Source organism: Malaclemys terrapin, chromosome 1, assembly GCF_027887155.1.
Source record: "Malaclemys terrapin pileata isolate rMalTer1 chromosome 1, rMalTer1.hap1, whole genome shotgun sequence".
Taxonomy (NCBI): Eukaryota; Metazoa; Chordata; order Testudines; family Emydidae; genus Malaclemys; species Malaclemys terrapin.
The window spans coordinates 149129303-149147330 of NC_071505.1; the positions used below are offsets into that span (position 1 = coordinate 149129303).

At 46.4% G+C, this 18028-nt stretch overlaps 1 protein-coding gene across 2 annotated transcripts in view; it reads left to right on the forward strand.

Annotated features, from left to right (window-relative positions):
* CASQ2 (calsequestrin 2) overlaps positions 1 to 18028 on the forward strand; it is a 57096-nt gene that overhangs the window by 33900 nt on the left and 5168 nt on the right. The window contains exons 7-11 of one of the 2 annotated variants that reach the window (XM_054043372.1): positions 5962 to 6007; positions 10021 to 10075; positions 11433 to 11533; positions 11965 to 12039; positions 13980 to 14215. In XM_054043372.1, the coding sequence (XP_053899347.1) occupies positions 5962 to 6007; positions 10021 to 10075; positions 11433 to 11533; positions 11965 to 12039; positions 13980 to 14075 (373 nt within the window). In that variant the 3' untranslated portion in view covers positions 14076 to 14215. Of the gene's footprint in view, positions 1 to 5961; positions 6008 to 10020; positions 10076 to 11432; positions 11534 to 11964; positions 12040 to 13979; positions 14216 to 18028 lie in introns of those variants that run through there. The other variant, XM_054043362.1, reaches the window with a different exon arrangement.

Sequence of the window (18028 nt, forward strand, 5' to 3'; positions counted from 1 at the left end):
ATTTGAGGTGGGATAAGAGGAATAATACTGTACTGTGTGCTTGGTCTGAGTGGGCTGATGAAGGAAGCTACTTCATATGTGGTTATACTGGGCCGGGTCTGGAGAAGTTTCCACTCAAGTCAATGCAAATTGTGGATGCTCCAGACCAGCTTTTATATTCAACTAGGGATGGGGCAGGAATAAAAAAAAAACCCGGTAGCCCAAGATTCTGGACATGCCTAACGAGGTTATTCCCATCTCAGGGGTTAAATCTATGTATGCACCTATGCATTTAAAAATAAAGTGCAATGGAGTTCAGACAGGGCATCACCCCGCACATATAAATTGCTTTTCCCAACAGTTATACATATCCAAATTTATCCAATAGGCTATCAAGGATCAAGAAAGGATTCAAGGAAAACATGGTCACCAACGGTCTCATGGGTCATAAATGGGATTAGATTGGTGATTTTTGCTCATGCACATGAGGTTAAACTCATTGTGAGGTTTAGAGTCAGGAGGGAATTTCCCCTGGATCTGTGGGCAAAGAACTCGGAGATGGTTTCACTTTCCTCTGGAATGTTGAAGAAAGCTCCTGTCCATCAGGTAGGTTCATCCCCATCATCAGTGTCCTGCTCTTCTTGGACTGATGTGGGAAGCTTTGGCCCCCAGCTCTTCCTGTCTTTTTCAACACATTCTTTCCATTAAACAGCAGGAACAGGAGGCTGATTAAACACTCAGCCAAACACCAGGCCCTGAGGTTCTCCATCTGCTGCTAACCATCAGCAATGAAAAGGCAAAGGAAAATCTCTGACCCTCACAGATTGCAAGATGATACGGCAGGTTTGGTGGGAGGCAGGGGACGACTGACGCCATCTGCACCCAGGATTGGGGCGGGGGGGAGGTAAAAGGGGTTTAATGAAATCATATATCTGTGAACATCCAGCCTATCAAGAGCCTATTGTGTCATGAGGAAAATCTTCAGGTCCCAGTGATGTGTTCCTGGCAGCTCATTTTGAGTCCCTCACAACAGACAAGCTCTTCCTGTCCTGCTTCTGGACCTGGGGCATACAACTACATAAGCCAAAACTGGGAGGTGCATTTAGCTGGAAATGGAAATGACCAGCCCTGTATGGAACATGAGGTTAAGTCAGCAGTTGAGCTCTTTAGACAACTGATGAGGAGTATATCACTTCCTCGCCAACAGATGGAATACAGCCCCCTCCCAGCTGAAGATTCATTTCTCACTCCTCCCAGCTTGCCATCTCTCAACCCCTCAGAAGTACTCTAACCTGGCCTTTTGCTGGTTCCCTACATCTCCCAGCTACAGCCTCCTGTATGTTCCTGCCATTTCCCTGCTCGACTCCTATGCACGTCTCCTTCTATCCAACCCACCTGCCATTCACTCGTTTCTCAGTGGTCAAGTCAGCAACAGGCAACAGAGAGGCAGGTTGGACAGAGTTCAGAAAGGGAGTGTGGCAATGGATTGAGGGGCCATGTGGGAGAAAGAACGTATTACATTAGTGCCTGCTACCTGACATCTACAAGTCCCTCAGACATTTTGTTGTCTGGAGTTCTCCACTCGGGAACTAGCCAGGTCCTGGAATCACTGTTTTGTATTGGTGCCATGGCATTGTAGAAAGCTATCAAATGTACAGAAGCAACCACTCCCTCTCATGTGCTATGATGACTCTTCAAGGGCTTTCCTCCACCTTGCAGCACATCTTCATTAGGTACGCACTCCACCCTGTGGTGAAGAGTTGCTGAATCACAACTTCACCACCATCCCAGAGCATGCTGCTGTGATTTCACCTAAGCAGTGAGAGAAAAGAGAAAGTGGGCTAGGAAACAGGGATGTGGAGGTTCAAACCCCAAAAGAAGAGCGGGAAAGGAATAGCAGAGAGAGTCTGTAGTGAATCCATGTGCTGCAGGCAACAGGCATAGTTAGATGTCTTCAAGTCTCCAGGGCCTGATGAAATGCATCCTAGAATATCTGAGGTATCTGAGCCATTAGCAATTATCTTCGAAAAGTCATGGAAGACAGGAGAGATTCCAGAGGATTGGAAAAGGGCAAATATAGTACCCATCTATAAAAAGGGAAATAAGGACAATCTGGGGAATTACAGACCAGTCAGTACCTGGAATATGGTGACCAGATGTCCCAATTTTATAGGGATAGTCCCGATTTTGGGGTCTTTTTCTTATATAGGCTCCTATTACCACCACACCACACTCCGAACCCCTGTCCCGATTTTTCATACTTGCGGTCTGGTCACCCTAACCTGGAAAGATAGTGGAGCAAATAATTAAATAATCAGTTTGCAAACACCTAGAAGATAATAAGGTGATAAGTAACAGTCAGCATGGATTTGTCAAGAACAAATCAAGACAAACCAACCTAATAGCTTTCTTTGAACGGGTAACAAGCCTTGTGGATGGGGGACGCAGTAGATGTGGTATAGCTTGATTTAAGTAAGGATTTTGAGTCTGTCTCGCATGCCCTTCTCATAAACGAACTAGGGAAATACAACCTAGATGGAGCAACTATAAGGAGGGTGCAAAACTGGTTGGAAAACCATTCCCAGGGAGTAGTTATCAGTGGTTCACAATCATGCTGGAAGGGCATAATGAGTGGGGTTCCGCAGGGATCAGTTCTGGGTCCAGTTCTGTTCAATGTCTTCATCAGTGATTTAGACAATGGCATGGAGAGTACACTTATCAAGTTTGTGGACGATACCAAGCTGGAAGGGGTTGCAAGTGCTTTGGAGGATAGGATTAAAATGCAGAATGATCTGGACAAACTGGAGAAATGGTGATGAATTGGATGAAATTCAATAAGGACGAATGCAAAGTACTCCACTTAGGAAGGAACAATCAGTAGCACAGATACAAAATGGGAAATGACTGCCTAGGAAGGAGTACTGCAGAAAGGGATCTGGGGGGTCATAATGGATCACAAGCTTAATATGAGTCAACAGTGTAACTCTGTTGCAAAAAAAGCAAACATCATTCTGAGATGTATTAGCAAGAGAGTTGTTAGCAAGACACAAGAAGTAATTCTTCCACTCCACTCTGCGCTGATTAGCCCTCAGCAGGAGTATTATGTCCAGTTCTGAGTGTCACATTTCAGGAAAGATGTGGACAAATTGGAGAAAGTCCAGAGAAGAGCAACAAAAATGATTAAAGATCTAGAAAACATGACTTATGAGGGAAGATTGAAAAAGCTGGGTTTGTTTAGTCGGGAGACGAGAAGACTGAGAGGGGACATGATAACAGTGTTCAAGTACATAAAAGGTTGTTATAAGGAGGAGGGAGAAAAATTATTCTCCTTAACCTCTGAGGATAGGACAAGAAGCAATGGGCTTAAATTGCAGCAAGGAAGGTTGGACATTAGGAAAAACTTCCTAACTGTCAAAGTGGTTAAGCACTAGAATAAATTGCCTAGGGAGGTCGTGGAATCTCCATCATAGGAGATTTTAAAGAACACCTGTCTGGGATGGTCTAGATAATACTTAGTCCTGCCATGAGTGCAGGGGACTGGACTAGATGACCTCTTGAGGTCCCTTCCAGTTTTACGATTCTATGAGTATATAATTCTTAGCCTAATCTCACACACACTTGGGGGAGTCATAATTAGAACCCTGATTCTTCAACTCCAAATACAAAGGCTTTGTAAAGGTTCATAAATTCAGCTTCACACTACACCTGCATGCTACAGCAGGACAGTACGATCTCCAGCGCATGGCTCAGGAAACTGATCTATAGAGCAGTGATGTGACTTGCCCAAGATCACCAGCAGATTAGTGCAGAGCTGGGAATGGAAGCCAGGAGATTTGACTCTCGGTTTCCAGACCAGACCGAATTCTGCTCCCAATTGCACCAGTGTAAATTATGTAGTAATTCCACTGAGAGATGTTTCTTTGGATTTTTACATCCATTTAACTGAAAACAGAATTTGGCCCACTCTGCTTTAACCACTAGACCATACCCACTTTCATGTCGCTGTGCTTCCTACTTCTGAGTGGTTAGTGTCCAAATTCCATCAGAGAGACTATTCGTATGGGGCCAGATCCTCAGCTGCTGTAAATCAGCTTAGCAACATTGACTGAAAGGTATTTTTTAACCTTAATTGATATACCTGACTTCTCATTAGGGCGTTTGCTCTCTCAGGATCTCCAGTTCTTTTACAGCCCCAAGCAGTTCAGACATTTTGAATAAGCATCCAAAATTTAGGGTGTTTATTTGAATCTAACCTCCCAGTTCTTTGGGGGTTCCGCTATCTCTAGTGTAGATATATTCGGTCAAATTCTGCTCTCAATTACTCACATAAAACCCATAGGTCATAATTCTTCTGTAAATCTGGAGTAACTCCATGGAAGTCAGTTGAGTTACACTGAGGTAAAACCAGCAGAAGTGAATGGAGATTGTGGCTCATTTGGGAAGTGTGAGTGTAAATGGCCCTGGATTGTTGTAGAACTATACCTTGTCTTCTCAAAAAGCTTATGGGCCACATTATGCTGTCAGTTACACACATATGGGACAACCCATGGTGTTTGGAACCATATCTCCAAAGTGTCTCCAGTAGGGTGTAACAACAGAGTTGTACCAGTATAATGGTGATGAGATTACAAATTTAGGTGATAAAGGTAATAGTGTTGATGTAATATACTTAGACTTCTGTAAAGTGTTTGCCTTGATACCACATGTCATTTTTATTAAAAAATTAGAAACATATTAAATTAACATGGCACACATTGAATGGATTAAAAGCTGGCTAGCTAATAGTTCTAAAAATGTAATTGTGCACAGGGAATCATCAAATGGGTGTTTCCAGTGGGGTCCTGAGGGATTGGTTCTTGGTGCTACACTATTTGACATATTTATTAACCCCGTGGAAGAAAATATAAACTCATCACTTATAAAGTTTGCAGATGACACAAAAATTGGGGGAGTGGTAAATAATGAAGAGGACAGGTCACTGAGACAGAGCAATCTGGATTGCTTGGTAAACTGGGCTCAAGCAAACAATATGTGTTTTAATATGGTTCAGTGTAAATATATTCATTTAGGAAAAAGAATGTAGGCCACACGTACAGGATGGGGGAGTCTATCCTGGGAAGTGGGGACTCTGAAGAGAATTTGGAGTTCATGGTGGAAAGACAGCTGAACATGAGTTCCCAGTGCGGTACAGTGGCCAAAAGAGCGAATGTGATCCTTGGATGCAGAACCAGGAATCTCGAGTAGGAGTAGAGAGGTTATTTCACCTCTGTATTTGGCACCAGTGTAACTGCTGCTGAAATAGTTCCCGAAACAGTTCTGGTGCTCACAATTCAATAAGGATGTTGACAGATTGGAGAGGGTTCAGAAAAGAGCCACAAGAACGATTAAAGTATCGGAAACATGCCTGATAGCGATAGACTCCAGGAGTTCAGTCTGTTTAGCTTAACAAAGAGAAGGTTAAGGGGTGATTTGATTGTAGACTTTAAGTATCTACATGGGGACCAAATATTTAATAATGGGCCCATCAATCTGGCAGAGAAGGGAATAACACGATCCAATGGAGGGAAGCTGAAGCTAGACAAATTCAGACTGGTAATAGGGCATAATTTTTTAACAGTGAGGGTAATTAACCATTGGAACAATGCACCAAAGGTCGTGGTGGAATTGCCATCACTGACAATTTTAAAATCAAGATTGGATGTTTTTTCTAAAAGATCTGCTCTGGGTATCATTTTGGGGCAGTTCTATGGCCTGTGTTATACAGGAGGTCAGACTAGATGGTCACAATGGTCCCTTCTGGCCTTGGCATCTATGAATCTATGAAATGAGAGCAGAATTTGACCCTTCTGTCCACACTCAGAAGGGGCCTAGAGAGGTGAATCCCACTGGTAGGTATCCGCTCCATGATTGCTTTTTCCATTCACACCAGCAATGTGAATAACCTGCCTGCATCCTAAGAGAAGGTGCTTTTCTTCTTTCCAGAGCCACCCTGAGGAAGCTGCGCCCAGAAGACATGTTTGAGACCTGGGTAAGCATGCAAGGGAGGGAAGCCTTTAGTCCCCTGAAATCTTTGAATGAGAAACAAATCTGCTCTGGCTCGTGAATTGCTAGAGAAAAGCTCCAAGCTGTGATGATTAGACAGCAGCATTATCCCCCAAAGCCTCTGCAGCTTTACGAGCACATTGGATGATTATGCAGCTTCATCCATAGCTTCCAGTGTGTACAGTTTAATCACATGCTTAAGTGCTTTGCTGTTTGGAGATAGACTGCTGAATCGGGGCCAGAATCAGGGACAATGGTGCTGAATGCACAGTGCTGAGGAAAATCAAAACATAATAACTATAACAATTCATCTCCTCGCGTAAACTGGTCAAATGGCACTCTGGGTCAAGATTTAAAGAAGCAATTTCCCAGCACCTTAAATAATTGCTTCTTGGAGCAGCTGGGTCTAGAGTACAGAAGAGGAGAAGATATTCTCACTTCAGTGTTAAGTAACCACTCTAGCTGGTTCAAGATGTAACTCTTATTGAGCCTATAATGGTGACTACAATATACTCATATTCAACATCCTTGGGTAAGGAATCCTCTATTCACCTGTAGTGTTCACAGGGTTAATTAGATAGATCAGCCATGTAGTATTGTTTCTGGATGACTTATGGAACTTACACAGCATGAATTGTGAATGTTACAATAGATATCCAATTCGAAATTCAGGCTGGGATTGTTAGGTTAGTCACATGAGTTACAGAACAAATTGTACATTGATTGTAATAGCCACAGTTTGAATGAACTGCAGTTAAAAGAGTCTGAAGAAATTCACCAGCAATTTGAAATGTAAGAACATAGGCAAGAATTCCATGTTCTGTGAACGGGGGAAAAGTGGTGACATTCATAGAATGAGTTATTTGCTACAAATGACTCAGCTCTAATAGGCATGGGTGTGACATTAAAAGCCAGTCAGGAGCTCCAATTGTGTCCAGCATTCTGACAAATTCACTTAATATTATTCATTCATGGCGTTGCCACCCATGGTGCTTTACAGACATTGAAGAAGATACGATTATTTCTCCAAAGAGCTCAGGGCCAACATTTTCAACAGTGTCTGCTTGGCTGCCCAATTTGAGACACCTTGGGCCTGATTTTCAAAAGAACTGATTGCAGAATTAGTCCTTGAGACAATAAGGAAAGAAATGATGCAACGAAACCTTGACGATTGAGTCGTTCAGTCTTTATGTCTTGTTGGACCCAGGGTTTTCAGTTATTTTTTAAATATGGTTTTCATATATTGGGTTAAATCCTGGCTCCAGTGATGTTAATGGTCATTTTGTTTTATCATTGACTTCAATGGGACCAGGATTTCACCCACAGTGATTTTGATTTAATATTAAATATGTCATAATATAGTCTTGAAAAAAGCATGGATAGTCAGTGCTGGAAAGTTTGCTAATAACCACAGTGTTAAAATACAGGGTTTTCATCCATTAAGGTAAGGAGATTTTTATACTCAAGAGATCAGGGGCTAGATTCTGATCTCAGTTACCGAGGTGTAAATTCAGAATAGTCACAGTGGCATCACTGGAATTACTCGAGGTTTACACAAGTGCAGCTGAGATCAGAATCTGGCTCCATTTGTCTAAGGAGAGAGAGATTTTTTTTTTAGTATGTTGTGCAATGATCTTGCTGGCAAATGTAAAGGAAAAACAAAACTGCAGGCTACACAATCTGTTTGTGGTCTGATTTCTGTAGCAAATCTGCCCTAAGTATCCCTGTAAAAATGGGATTCCCCAAAGAAGCTAGGACAGGCCCGACACCATCTCTTGTTTTTAAAGATAATGTTTTCCATTTAATCCTTTAGCTTGTTTTATTGTGTTGTTGTTGTTCTTTTTAGTTTTGGATAGTGTTTTTGTCACCTCTGGGCTCAAAGGGGAAAAGAAATTAGCATTTAGATGGGAATTTTTTCTTGCATTAAAATCAATTGAAATGAAAACTGGGATCGGCAGAGGATGAAGAAACTGAGGCTTTAACGTGGGATAATTCCAAGACGACTTTCGTAGCAGGTGCACAATAAACAGCCTGGTTGATACATTGGCTTTTGCCAATGTCATTAGCCAAGCCCTACTCGCACCCCCACAGCTTTCATGGAGCAAATCACCCAAGCCTCTCACATCAGCCTCATCTAAGTCTGTCAGATCTCACAAAGACACCCATCTGAGCCCCCTCACCTCTCACTGACCCCGTCTGATCCCGTCACCTTTCACCCGCCCCATCTGAGCCCCTTCCCCTCTCACCTGCCCCATCTGATCCCCCTCACCTCTCACCAAACCCGTCCGATCCCCTCACCGCTCACCTGCCCGGTCTGAGCCCCTTCCCCTCTCCCCCGCCCCGTCTGAGGCCCCTCCCTTCTCACCCGCCCCGTCTGAGGCCCCTCCCTTCCCACCCGCCCTGTCTGAGCCCCCTCCCCTCTCACCGACCCTGTCTGAGCCCCTCACATCTCACCTGCCCCATCTGAGCCCCCTCCCCTCTCATCCGCCCCATCTGATCCCCTCACCACTCATCCGCCCCGTCTGATCCCCCCACCGCTCATCCGCACCGTCTGAGCCCCTCACTGCTCACCCGCCCCATCTGAGGCCTCTCCCCTCTCACCGACCCTGTCTGAGCCCCTCACTGCTCATCTGCCCCATTTGAGCCCCCTCCCCTCTCACCCACCCCATCTGAGCCCCCTCACCTCTCACTGACCCCATCTGATCCCCCCACCGCTTACCCGCCCCGTCTGAGCTCCCTCCCCTCTCACTCGCCCCATCTGAGCCCCCTCATCTCTCCCCCGCCCCGGCTGATCCCCCTCCCCTCTCACCCGCCCCGTTTGATCCCCTGACCGCTCACCTGCCTCGTCTGATCCCCTCACTGCTCACCCACCCCATCTGAGCCCCCTCCCCTCTCCTCTCATCCGCCCCATCTGACCCCCTCCCCTCTCACCCACCCCGTCTGATCCCCTCCCCTCTCACCCACCCTTCTGACCCCCTCACTGCTCACCCACCCCGTCTGATCCCCTCCCCTCTCACCCCCCCATTTGATCCCCTCACCGCTCACCCGCCCCGTATGAGCCCCTCACCGCTCACCCGCCCCGTCTGAGCCCCTCACTGCTCACCCGCCCCATCTGAGCCCCCTCCTCTCTCAACTACCATGTCTGATCCCCCTCCCCCCTCATCCACCCCATCTGAGCCCCTTCCCCTCTCACCAACCATGTCTGATCCCCCTCACCTCTCACCCGCCCCGTCTGATCCCCTTACCTCTCACCCACCGCGTCTGATCCCCTCACTACTCACAGTGACCCCCCTCCAAAACCTCGTGCTCTTCACCTCTTACAGAGACTCATTTGAGCCTCTTCATTGCTCCCATTATTGGAGGAGGAGGGACACCAGCTGATGCCAGAAGGGGCATGTCTGTGGGGGGTGGGGCGTGGCCATGGCCCTGCACACTGAGCACTGGCAGCAGGGAAGCATTTTGGAGAGTTCAGGCTCCAGCTAGTGTAGAAAGACCCTGTACTCAGCTGGCTGTCTACAGCACCCATGGGGCACTAGGTCTTCTACAGGAACAATGCCTCTCCACCACTGCCAGGCCTGCAGGAGCATCCTTATCTCTCTTAGCAACTGCGTCCAAGCCTTACAAAGTGCTCTCTTCCTCCTTCTTCTCTCCCCGCTTCCAAACCTATCGCTTGGCGTGGTGGCCTCCTCCTCATCTTTCACAGCAGATCCCATCCAATGCTGTGTGTTACTCCACAGCAACCCCAGCCAAACTCTTCTTTGGGGTACCCATCACCTCCACATCTCCACCCCACCTAAGCCCCACCCTCTAATGTCACATCATGACTCAGTCTCAGACGCTCTTAACAGTGCCCCTCTCTTCCTCATCCAGATACTTCTCCTCATGGCACCCCGTTTTTCCTCATCTCCAACAGCAACCTGCGCTCGAGCTGCCCCTCCCCCTCTCAATGCTCTCTCCTCCTCTCTCCTGACCAGTCAGTAACAGCTTTCTTGTCCACAGGAGGATGACCTGGATGGAATTCACATTGTGGCCTTCGCCGAAGAAGACGACCCGGGTAGGAGGCCCTTCCCCACCTCCACATAACTCCTGTCTCTCCCCACACCTAGCTGGAAATCTATTGTACCTAGGATCCGCTTTGACTTGAATTATGGTTACCTGGTATGAGCCTCACACATAGGCCCTCTTCTCAGCCCCAAGGACTTACACCACCTCACCCCTTCTTGCTAGTTGCTTTTCCTGCAAGACTCCTGCCTCCCAGCCCCACAGTGTGTGTTACATCAGCTTACACTCTGTTAAACTGACTCCACATCTTGGAGACACCTTCTCCTCCTCCCAATCCCTTCCCAATCCCAATCCCTGCACTGAGCATCCCAGGATCTGTGCTGATTCTAAAGGGAAGTCTCTCTCCCCTTCACAAGTGCAGCCACAAGGAAGCGTCGCCCAGAAGGAAGGTGTGTCTGCTGCTTTGCAGTTCAGTTACCATACCTTACCTGGCATGAGAAAGTTTCCAAAGCAAATGCAGTCTGGCAGTTGGCAAGCCTGTCAGACCAGTTCAGCAGGGCCTGCCTCCATCGAGCAGCGAGAACCCCATACACAAAGTGGGAAAAGGGAGACAGGGATCTGGAGTCAGGATGCTTGTGTGAACTTTTAGCCAGTGAATAAGAATAGCCTCAGCAACTACACCAGTTAGGATTAAATTGCAAGGATTATCAATCCTCATGCTCCAAGCCTTAAATTGGTCACCAGCTCGGGTCAGGAAGAAATTTACCCCTCTCTCTGGTAAGTGTGGCACAGACAAGCGATTCGTGAGGGGCTTACATCTTCCTCAGAAGCTTTTGACTCTGGCAGCTGTTGGAGATAAAATAATATTCTGCATGAACTATTAGTTAGTTTCAGATGGCAGTTCCTAGAGTCCTATTGCACAAGCTGAGTGAGCAGAGAACAGGATTCAGGACCGTTAGTTTTTTTGTCCCAATTCTGCCAGTGACTTGTTGTGTGATCTTGGGTGAAGCACTTAGGATGAGATTTTCAAAAGTGCCTTAGTGATTCAGGAGCACAAGTCAATGGAATTTGTGGTCCTAAATCACTCAGGCATTAGTGAAAATCCCACCCTTCACTTGCTCTGTGCCTCAGTTTCCCCATCTGTAAAATGGGGATAATGCAAATGCCCCACTTCACAGAGGGATTACGAGGCTTAATTGATATTTCATTCATTTTGATATGCTCGGAGGAAGGCTGCTAGAGAAGTGTCATGTAGCAGCCATCATCACAAGGAACAGAGGTTAGCTAGAAACTTTTTAAATAAAAAGGAGCCTTGTACGCCCTCTTTAGCCTGGACATTGCAACAAAACAAGGAGCGTGTATCGGGGTGCTTGTTTGAGAGACTAGGAGGTTCATATATATCATTTCAGATGGCTTTGAGTTCCTGGAGACTCTGAAGCAAGTCGCCAAGGAGAACACCAACAATCCTGACCTAAGCATTGTGTGGATCGATCCTGATGACTTTCCTCTGGTGAGTGGCAGAGGATCATTTCCCTCCTTGGCTGTTGGTGTGGGGGTGTGTGTGTGTATGTGTGTGTGTGTGCACTCATCCTACCAGAGCACACAGAGAATGTATAGGAAGAGAAGAGAAAATGTGGGAGAAGTTGAGACATAACATGGCAAACTGGGAACTAACCAGCTAGGATACACCTCCCAGTCAAATCTGCATGACAGTGCTGGAGAAGAAACTGATCTGGTGTTGCCACCATTAGATGGATGCTTTTGGGACAGCCCACTGGTTAGCTCTTTACACTGCCACACAAGACAGCTCATCTCTGATTTCCAGGACCAGACTGATCACTGGATGGCTTGTTCTTCAATAGCCAGCTGGCTGTGTTAATATGAAGTGGTTGTTTAAATACCTTTGTCTTAGCTTCCTTTTTTCCCCCCCAATTGCTGCAGCTCATCACCTATTGGGAGAAGATCTTCAAGATTGACCTATTCAAGCCACAAATCGGGGTGGTAAATGTCACAGATGTGAGTATGACAAACACAGCAAATCCAGTAAGAATCTGAGATGCTAAGAAGGACAAGACTTAGGGCAAAATCCTGGCCCCGGTGAAGTCAATAGAAGTTTTGCTGTTGACGTCAGTGGGACCAGAATTTCACCCCGGTGAGCAGAGCAAATGTTAAGCCACAAAATTTACCTTTAGATCTGGATTTTCAACACTTCAAAGTGCAGGAATGTTCAGATCCAGTTTCAGTTTGGGCCCAGTTCTACTACTGAGTCACTTGTAGGCTACCTCTGGCCAATGCGCAATTGTTCCCTACAGACTGTTCCCCAGTGCTTTATCCAACTTAATTTTAAATGACTCGTACAATGAGGTTTTCATCACTTCCCCTGGGGTCTTTCCTAGTCAGTCACTCACAGTAGGGTCTTATTTGCATGGAATTCTATAGGTCTCAGCAGAGAAACAGAGCAGCAAAAGATAGCTTAGGGACTGAAAGAAGGAAGAGGGTAGCTGCATGGTAAAACCAGAAGGGCACAGTTTGACTGTGTGAGGAAAGACAGTCACTAACAGACAACAGTGAGCAGCTGCACAGATTAAAAATACAGTAAGAAACCCGAAGGATGCAATATAAATTGACAATGGTGGGAACTTCGTGGAAAGAATATTGAATATCAGGGCTTCCTCTAGGCTTCCAGCCCACTGTGAGACCATTGTGTTCAGTGGCACTACGGAGAATTTGATCACAGGCATAGCACAGTGCCAGTGGATGTATCAGTCTTCACCACCGTGAAGCAGATGAGGGTGAACTCATGTACTTAGACCACAGCACTGGGTTTAATGTACAGGGAGCAGAACTGGTCCATAAGCAGGTGCTGTTCTTACATAGGCACCTGGCTGACAATAAGCACACTAGCATATTCTCTCTGAGGTCTTTTAATGGAATTTAATTACGCCTCACTTTCCCCCAGGCCTTACGCAAACTGTGAGTGTAGCCGTTCCTTCCCAACTGCACACCCCCGTAGTCTAAAACCAAAGGCCCTTTTCTAGCCATGACACTGCTCGATCACAAAACCAGTGAGGGCTCCTGCATGGCTCGAGCTGCAATGGGGTAGAGGAGGAAGAAAGACTTAATTCTTCTCACTGCTTAGGTAGGAGAAGCCCTTGTCATACCTGTTCAACAGGTATATCCAATACATTCCACCATGCAGCCATCCCAGCGCAGAAGAGTCACAGTCCTGGCTTCACCCTGCCCAGAAACACAGGCTGGGCCTCCAGTACTGCCGGCAGCACTGACCAGCCATCCCCGCTTCATGTTTCCTAGTGACGAGAGCCACAGTGAGCCTAGCCCTGGGGAGGGTGAACTAGACCAGAGGAGTGAGGGAGGTTCCCCGAGTCCCTCCCCACCCATGCACACAATCTGGGGAGTATAATTCAACTCTTACTCTGTTTCACATGCATGCACAGTAAAACAAAAGCTAAGCAGCCCCGTCCTATTGCACTTCACAAACACATGGAATTTTCCTCCCAGGTTGGCAACTGTTTCTAAGTCATGCCATTGTGTTACCATGGAGAGTGCAAATCAACTCAAAACATACCCATGTAACCAGTGCAGTTGCTGAGAGGTGCTGAGTCCTAACTCGCATTGGAGTCCAGGGTGCTCAGCACATCCCAGGATCAGGCTCTGGGTGACTCAGACTTTGCCATTGTGCTACCTGCCTGGGTTTTATGAGCAGTAAATCTTGCCATTAAAAAGCTATTATTTCCACTGTGTTGTACCAGGCTTGTGTGGGACTAATGTCGGGTTGCAAACTCCCTATGTATGTACTGACAGTCAGGTGAGGGACCCAGTCCTGCTTCCAAGCAACAACTAACCATAAGGAACAGTCAGGAAAATAAAATGCACGTAACATGCCAAATGGCAAGACAATGGAGGGAAAAAAAAAAACATTTTCCTCATTCTGACAGAAACGTCGAGATTATCTGAGAACTTCTAAGACATACTCCAGATTTACAGGCTTCTTCTTTTCATGGCTGGATGCTGTGCAATGTAACCTTTTATAACCATAAAAAGGAGCTGTCTGGAAACGCAGCAGCTTGGGAATCAGAATTCCCTCAACTATGTAAATACTCATAACATGGAGTCTGGGTTTAACGATCCTTTTTGTGTTTGAAATTTTGTTAATAAAAAATCTGAATGTTAATTTGACCTCAGAGGAGAGTCAAGAGGGACTTCAATGGGATATGACAATTTATGCCAGCTAAGGATCCAACCCTTGGGGGTCTATTCCTGGCTCTGCCATCTACTTCCTCTGTGACCTTGAGCAAATCAGTTCACCCTTCAGTTTCCTCTTCTCTACAGCAGGGATAATGAAACCCATGTGTATCGGAGGGATACTACAAGATTTCATTTGCTCCTATTTGACAAGTGCTGTGAGATCTGTGGATGGATGGTGCTGTAGAAGGGCAAACCAGTAGTATTATTAAGTAACTCCAGGCCTGCTCCTGCTCCTACTGGAGTCAGTGGAAAAGTTGGAAATGTAGAAAAACAGCAAAGTTTGGGTCAGAAGTTATCAAGCACCTACACAGATTACCAGATGTGGCTGATTTACTATTATGATTATTTATATTGTTACCCCTTCTGACCCAAGTGGCTAATCAAAGTTTGAGGCCCTGTGTGTGTTCCACATGGAATTAGAAATTGGTGATGGGGGCTGATGTTTTCTTTGGCGCAGCCTTGTTTATTTACAAAGAATGGACAAAGTCCTGTTTCTCTGAACACAGGAGGAATCACATAGCAGTAGACGGTTTCTTTGTTCACTGTTCCAAGCCTGCCTTTCCAGCCAGAACTCTGTGTCCAAAAAGCTTTTCTCTTAGATTTGTTTCAGGGCCACATTACTGTTCTTTCAGGCAGTGTCTGCTTGACTTTCTCACTTTACTTCTGTCTTGCTTCTGTCTCTCTCTTCTGTTGTCTCTCGGCTTGTGTTCATTTTGTACCACCTACCCACCCACCCGCACAGAGGCCTGGCCTACACTAGGGATTTATATCGCTAAAATCCACATGCCTGAAAGACGCAGCTATACAGACCTAACCCCCAGTGTAGACAGTGCTAGGTCAACAGAATACATTTTCTGTCAGGGAGGTGGGTTACCCATGCTGACAGGAGAATCCCTCCTGTCAGCATAGGTTGTGTCTACACTGAATCACTGCAGCAGCTCTGCTGAAGCATTTTAAGTGTAGACTAGCTCACACACATGCACAAACAATCCCTTATGGAGCTCTCCACCCACAAAATCCAAATCATTGAGTGGGCTCGCATACCCTTTGTCTTAGATGGGGCTGTTTATCTGTCTCTGAGCAACCTTAAATGAGGGGTGGAGGTCACAACAGTTTAGATGAGGTTTAAGCCAAGCCATTTAACAATATTAAAGCAGTGGATAGAGGCCCTAATCAGAAACTGGGGCCATGTTTTGCTAGGCCCTGTATGTACACATATTAAGGGACGGACCCTGCCCTGAAGAGCTTACAGACTAAGGGCTTGTCTACTCTTAGAGCACCACAGTGGCTCAGCTGTGTCGCTGCAGCTTTGCCGCTGTAGCGCTTCAGCATAGACAAGCGTGGGTGGGTTTTTCACACCCCTGACTGATGTAGTTAAACCAACCTAATTTTCTACTGTGGACCAGGCTTAAATAAACAAGGCAGGGGAAGGAAGGAAACCAGAAGCATGGAGAGATGAAATGTCTTACATAAGATTGCCCACTAGGTCACGTAGGAATAGAACCCAATGCCCTGGATCCAGCGCCCTGGATACTAGTCCCAGATGTGTCCTGTTAATGAATTTGCAGCAGTTGTTTGCCTTTTAAGTAATTTTAAAGTTATATTAAATAGACACCAATGGAAATTTATGGGAGTAGACCAGTTGGTAGCAAGAACATGACACATAATGAGATATTGGCCATGAATGCCGGTTACCCATTGGAACATATTTACTATCCAGAGGTTATCTAGACATAGGCACTGAGTCCATGGGTGCTCTAGGGCTGGAGCAGCCACGGGGAAAAATTAGTGGGTGCTCTGCACACACTGGCAGCCAAGCTCCCCTCAACCCCCGCCCCACCTCCTCCTCCCCTCCTGAGCGCGCCGTGTCCCAGCTCCTCTGCCTACCTCCCAGCGCTTCCTGCCCTGGGAAGGACAGTTGTTTGGCGGCATGCTGGGAGGGACGGGGGAGGAGCAGGAATGTGGCGCACTCAGGAGAAGAGGTGGGGCCGGGGTGGGGATTTGGGGAAGTGGTTGGAATAGAGGCAAGGAGGGGGCGGAGTTGGGGTGGGGATTTTGGGGAGGGGTTGGAATGGAGGCAGGGAAGGGGTGGGAAGGGGCGGGGCCTCATGGAAGGGGTGGAGTGGGGGCGGGGGCGGAAGGGGTCGAGCACCCAGGGAAAAGCGTAGAAGTCGGTGCCTATGTATCTAGAGATCTTTCAGAAGAGGTGAATCCCATCATTTGACCACAGCTTTGCTATAGTTTTCTTTGTAAACAAGCTAGATTGTTGACCATAGGGGTTATAAGAGTTTTAGTTCATTCTCCTAAGTATGTGTGACAGGTTGGATCACAGAAACCCCCTTGGGAGCTGCCACCCAATGTGCAAAGACTACCCCTGCTCCTGTTTTCCCTGCCAGCTCAGGACTCCAGCACCCTGTCTTGCTGAGCCAGACACTCCTGTTTGGCTCCAGACACAGATCCAGGGTCTGAATCACTTGTCCCAGAGCTGCAAGTTTACCTGAAAACAGCTTACAGTAGTGTGCTAGTCTTTAGCACTCAGATGCCCAACTCCCAATGGGGTCTAAACCCAGATAAATCCGTTTTACCCTGCATAAAGCTTATGCAGGGCAAACTCATAAATTGTTCACCCTCTATAACACTGATAGAGAGATATGCACAGTTGTTTGCTCCCCCAGGTATTAATACATACTCTGAGTGAATTACTAAATAAAAAGTGATTTTATTAAATACAGACAGTAGGATTTAAGTGGTTCAAAGTAGTAACAGACAGAACAAAGTAAGTCACCAAGCAAAATAAAATAAAATGCGCAGATCTATGCCTAATCAAACTGAATACAGATAATTTCCTCACCAGTTCCAGAGTGCTCCCTTTTACAGGCTAATCTCCTTTTAGCCTGGGTCCAGCTATCACTCACACCCCCTGCAGTTACTGTCCTTTGTTTCAGTCTCCTTCAAGTATCCTGGGGGGGGGTGGAGAGGCTCCTTCTTTAGCCAGCTGAAGACAAAATGGAGGGGTCTCCCACAGGTTTAAGTAGACTCTCTCTTGTGGGTGGAGACCTCCCTCCTATGCAAAGCCCAGCTCCAAGATGGAGTTTTGGAGTCACCTGGGCAAGTCACATGCCCCTGCATGACTCAGTCTTTGCAGGCCGACGCCATTGTCCACATGGCATCTTGCATGTCTCCAGGAAGACTTCTCATGTGGATTGGAGCATTCCAAGATGCATTGTTCCCCAAGTGTCTCCTGATCAGGTACTTAACCTGGCGAATTCCTTCCTAAAGAAGCTGACCAAATGCCTCACAAAGCTTACTTAGAAATCAGGCAAGCATACAGCCCATATTCTTAACCTCGAGTAGAAAATGATATATATGTACAAATAGGATGAATAGATATAGTAGATCATAACCCTTACGGAGATATGTTACATGGCACAGGCAGCACAAAACATATTCCAGTTATGTCATACATACATTTATAAGCACCCCCTCCCCATAAAGCCTTATGGGGTACACTGTCACAGTATGTTTTCCATTTATCTAGAAGGAAGTTTTAAGGAAGGTGCATTTTGGTGCGGTATAAAAAAAGAAAAATGTTGGGCCTGATTCAGCACTGCAATGCTCCAGTTTGACAGTGTTGTAAATCCACTGAGATGCACTGATATAAAACGGAGTAACACCATTTCCATTGACTTCAGAGGGAGTAGCCTCTCTGTTCCCATCACTTCTCTAGAAATCCGCCAAT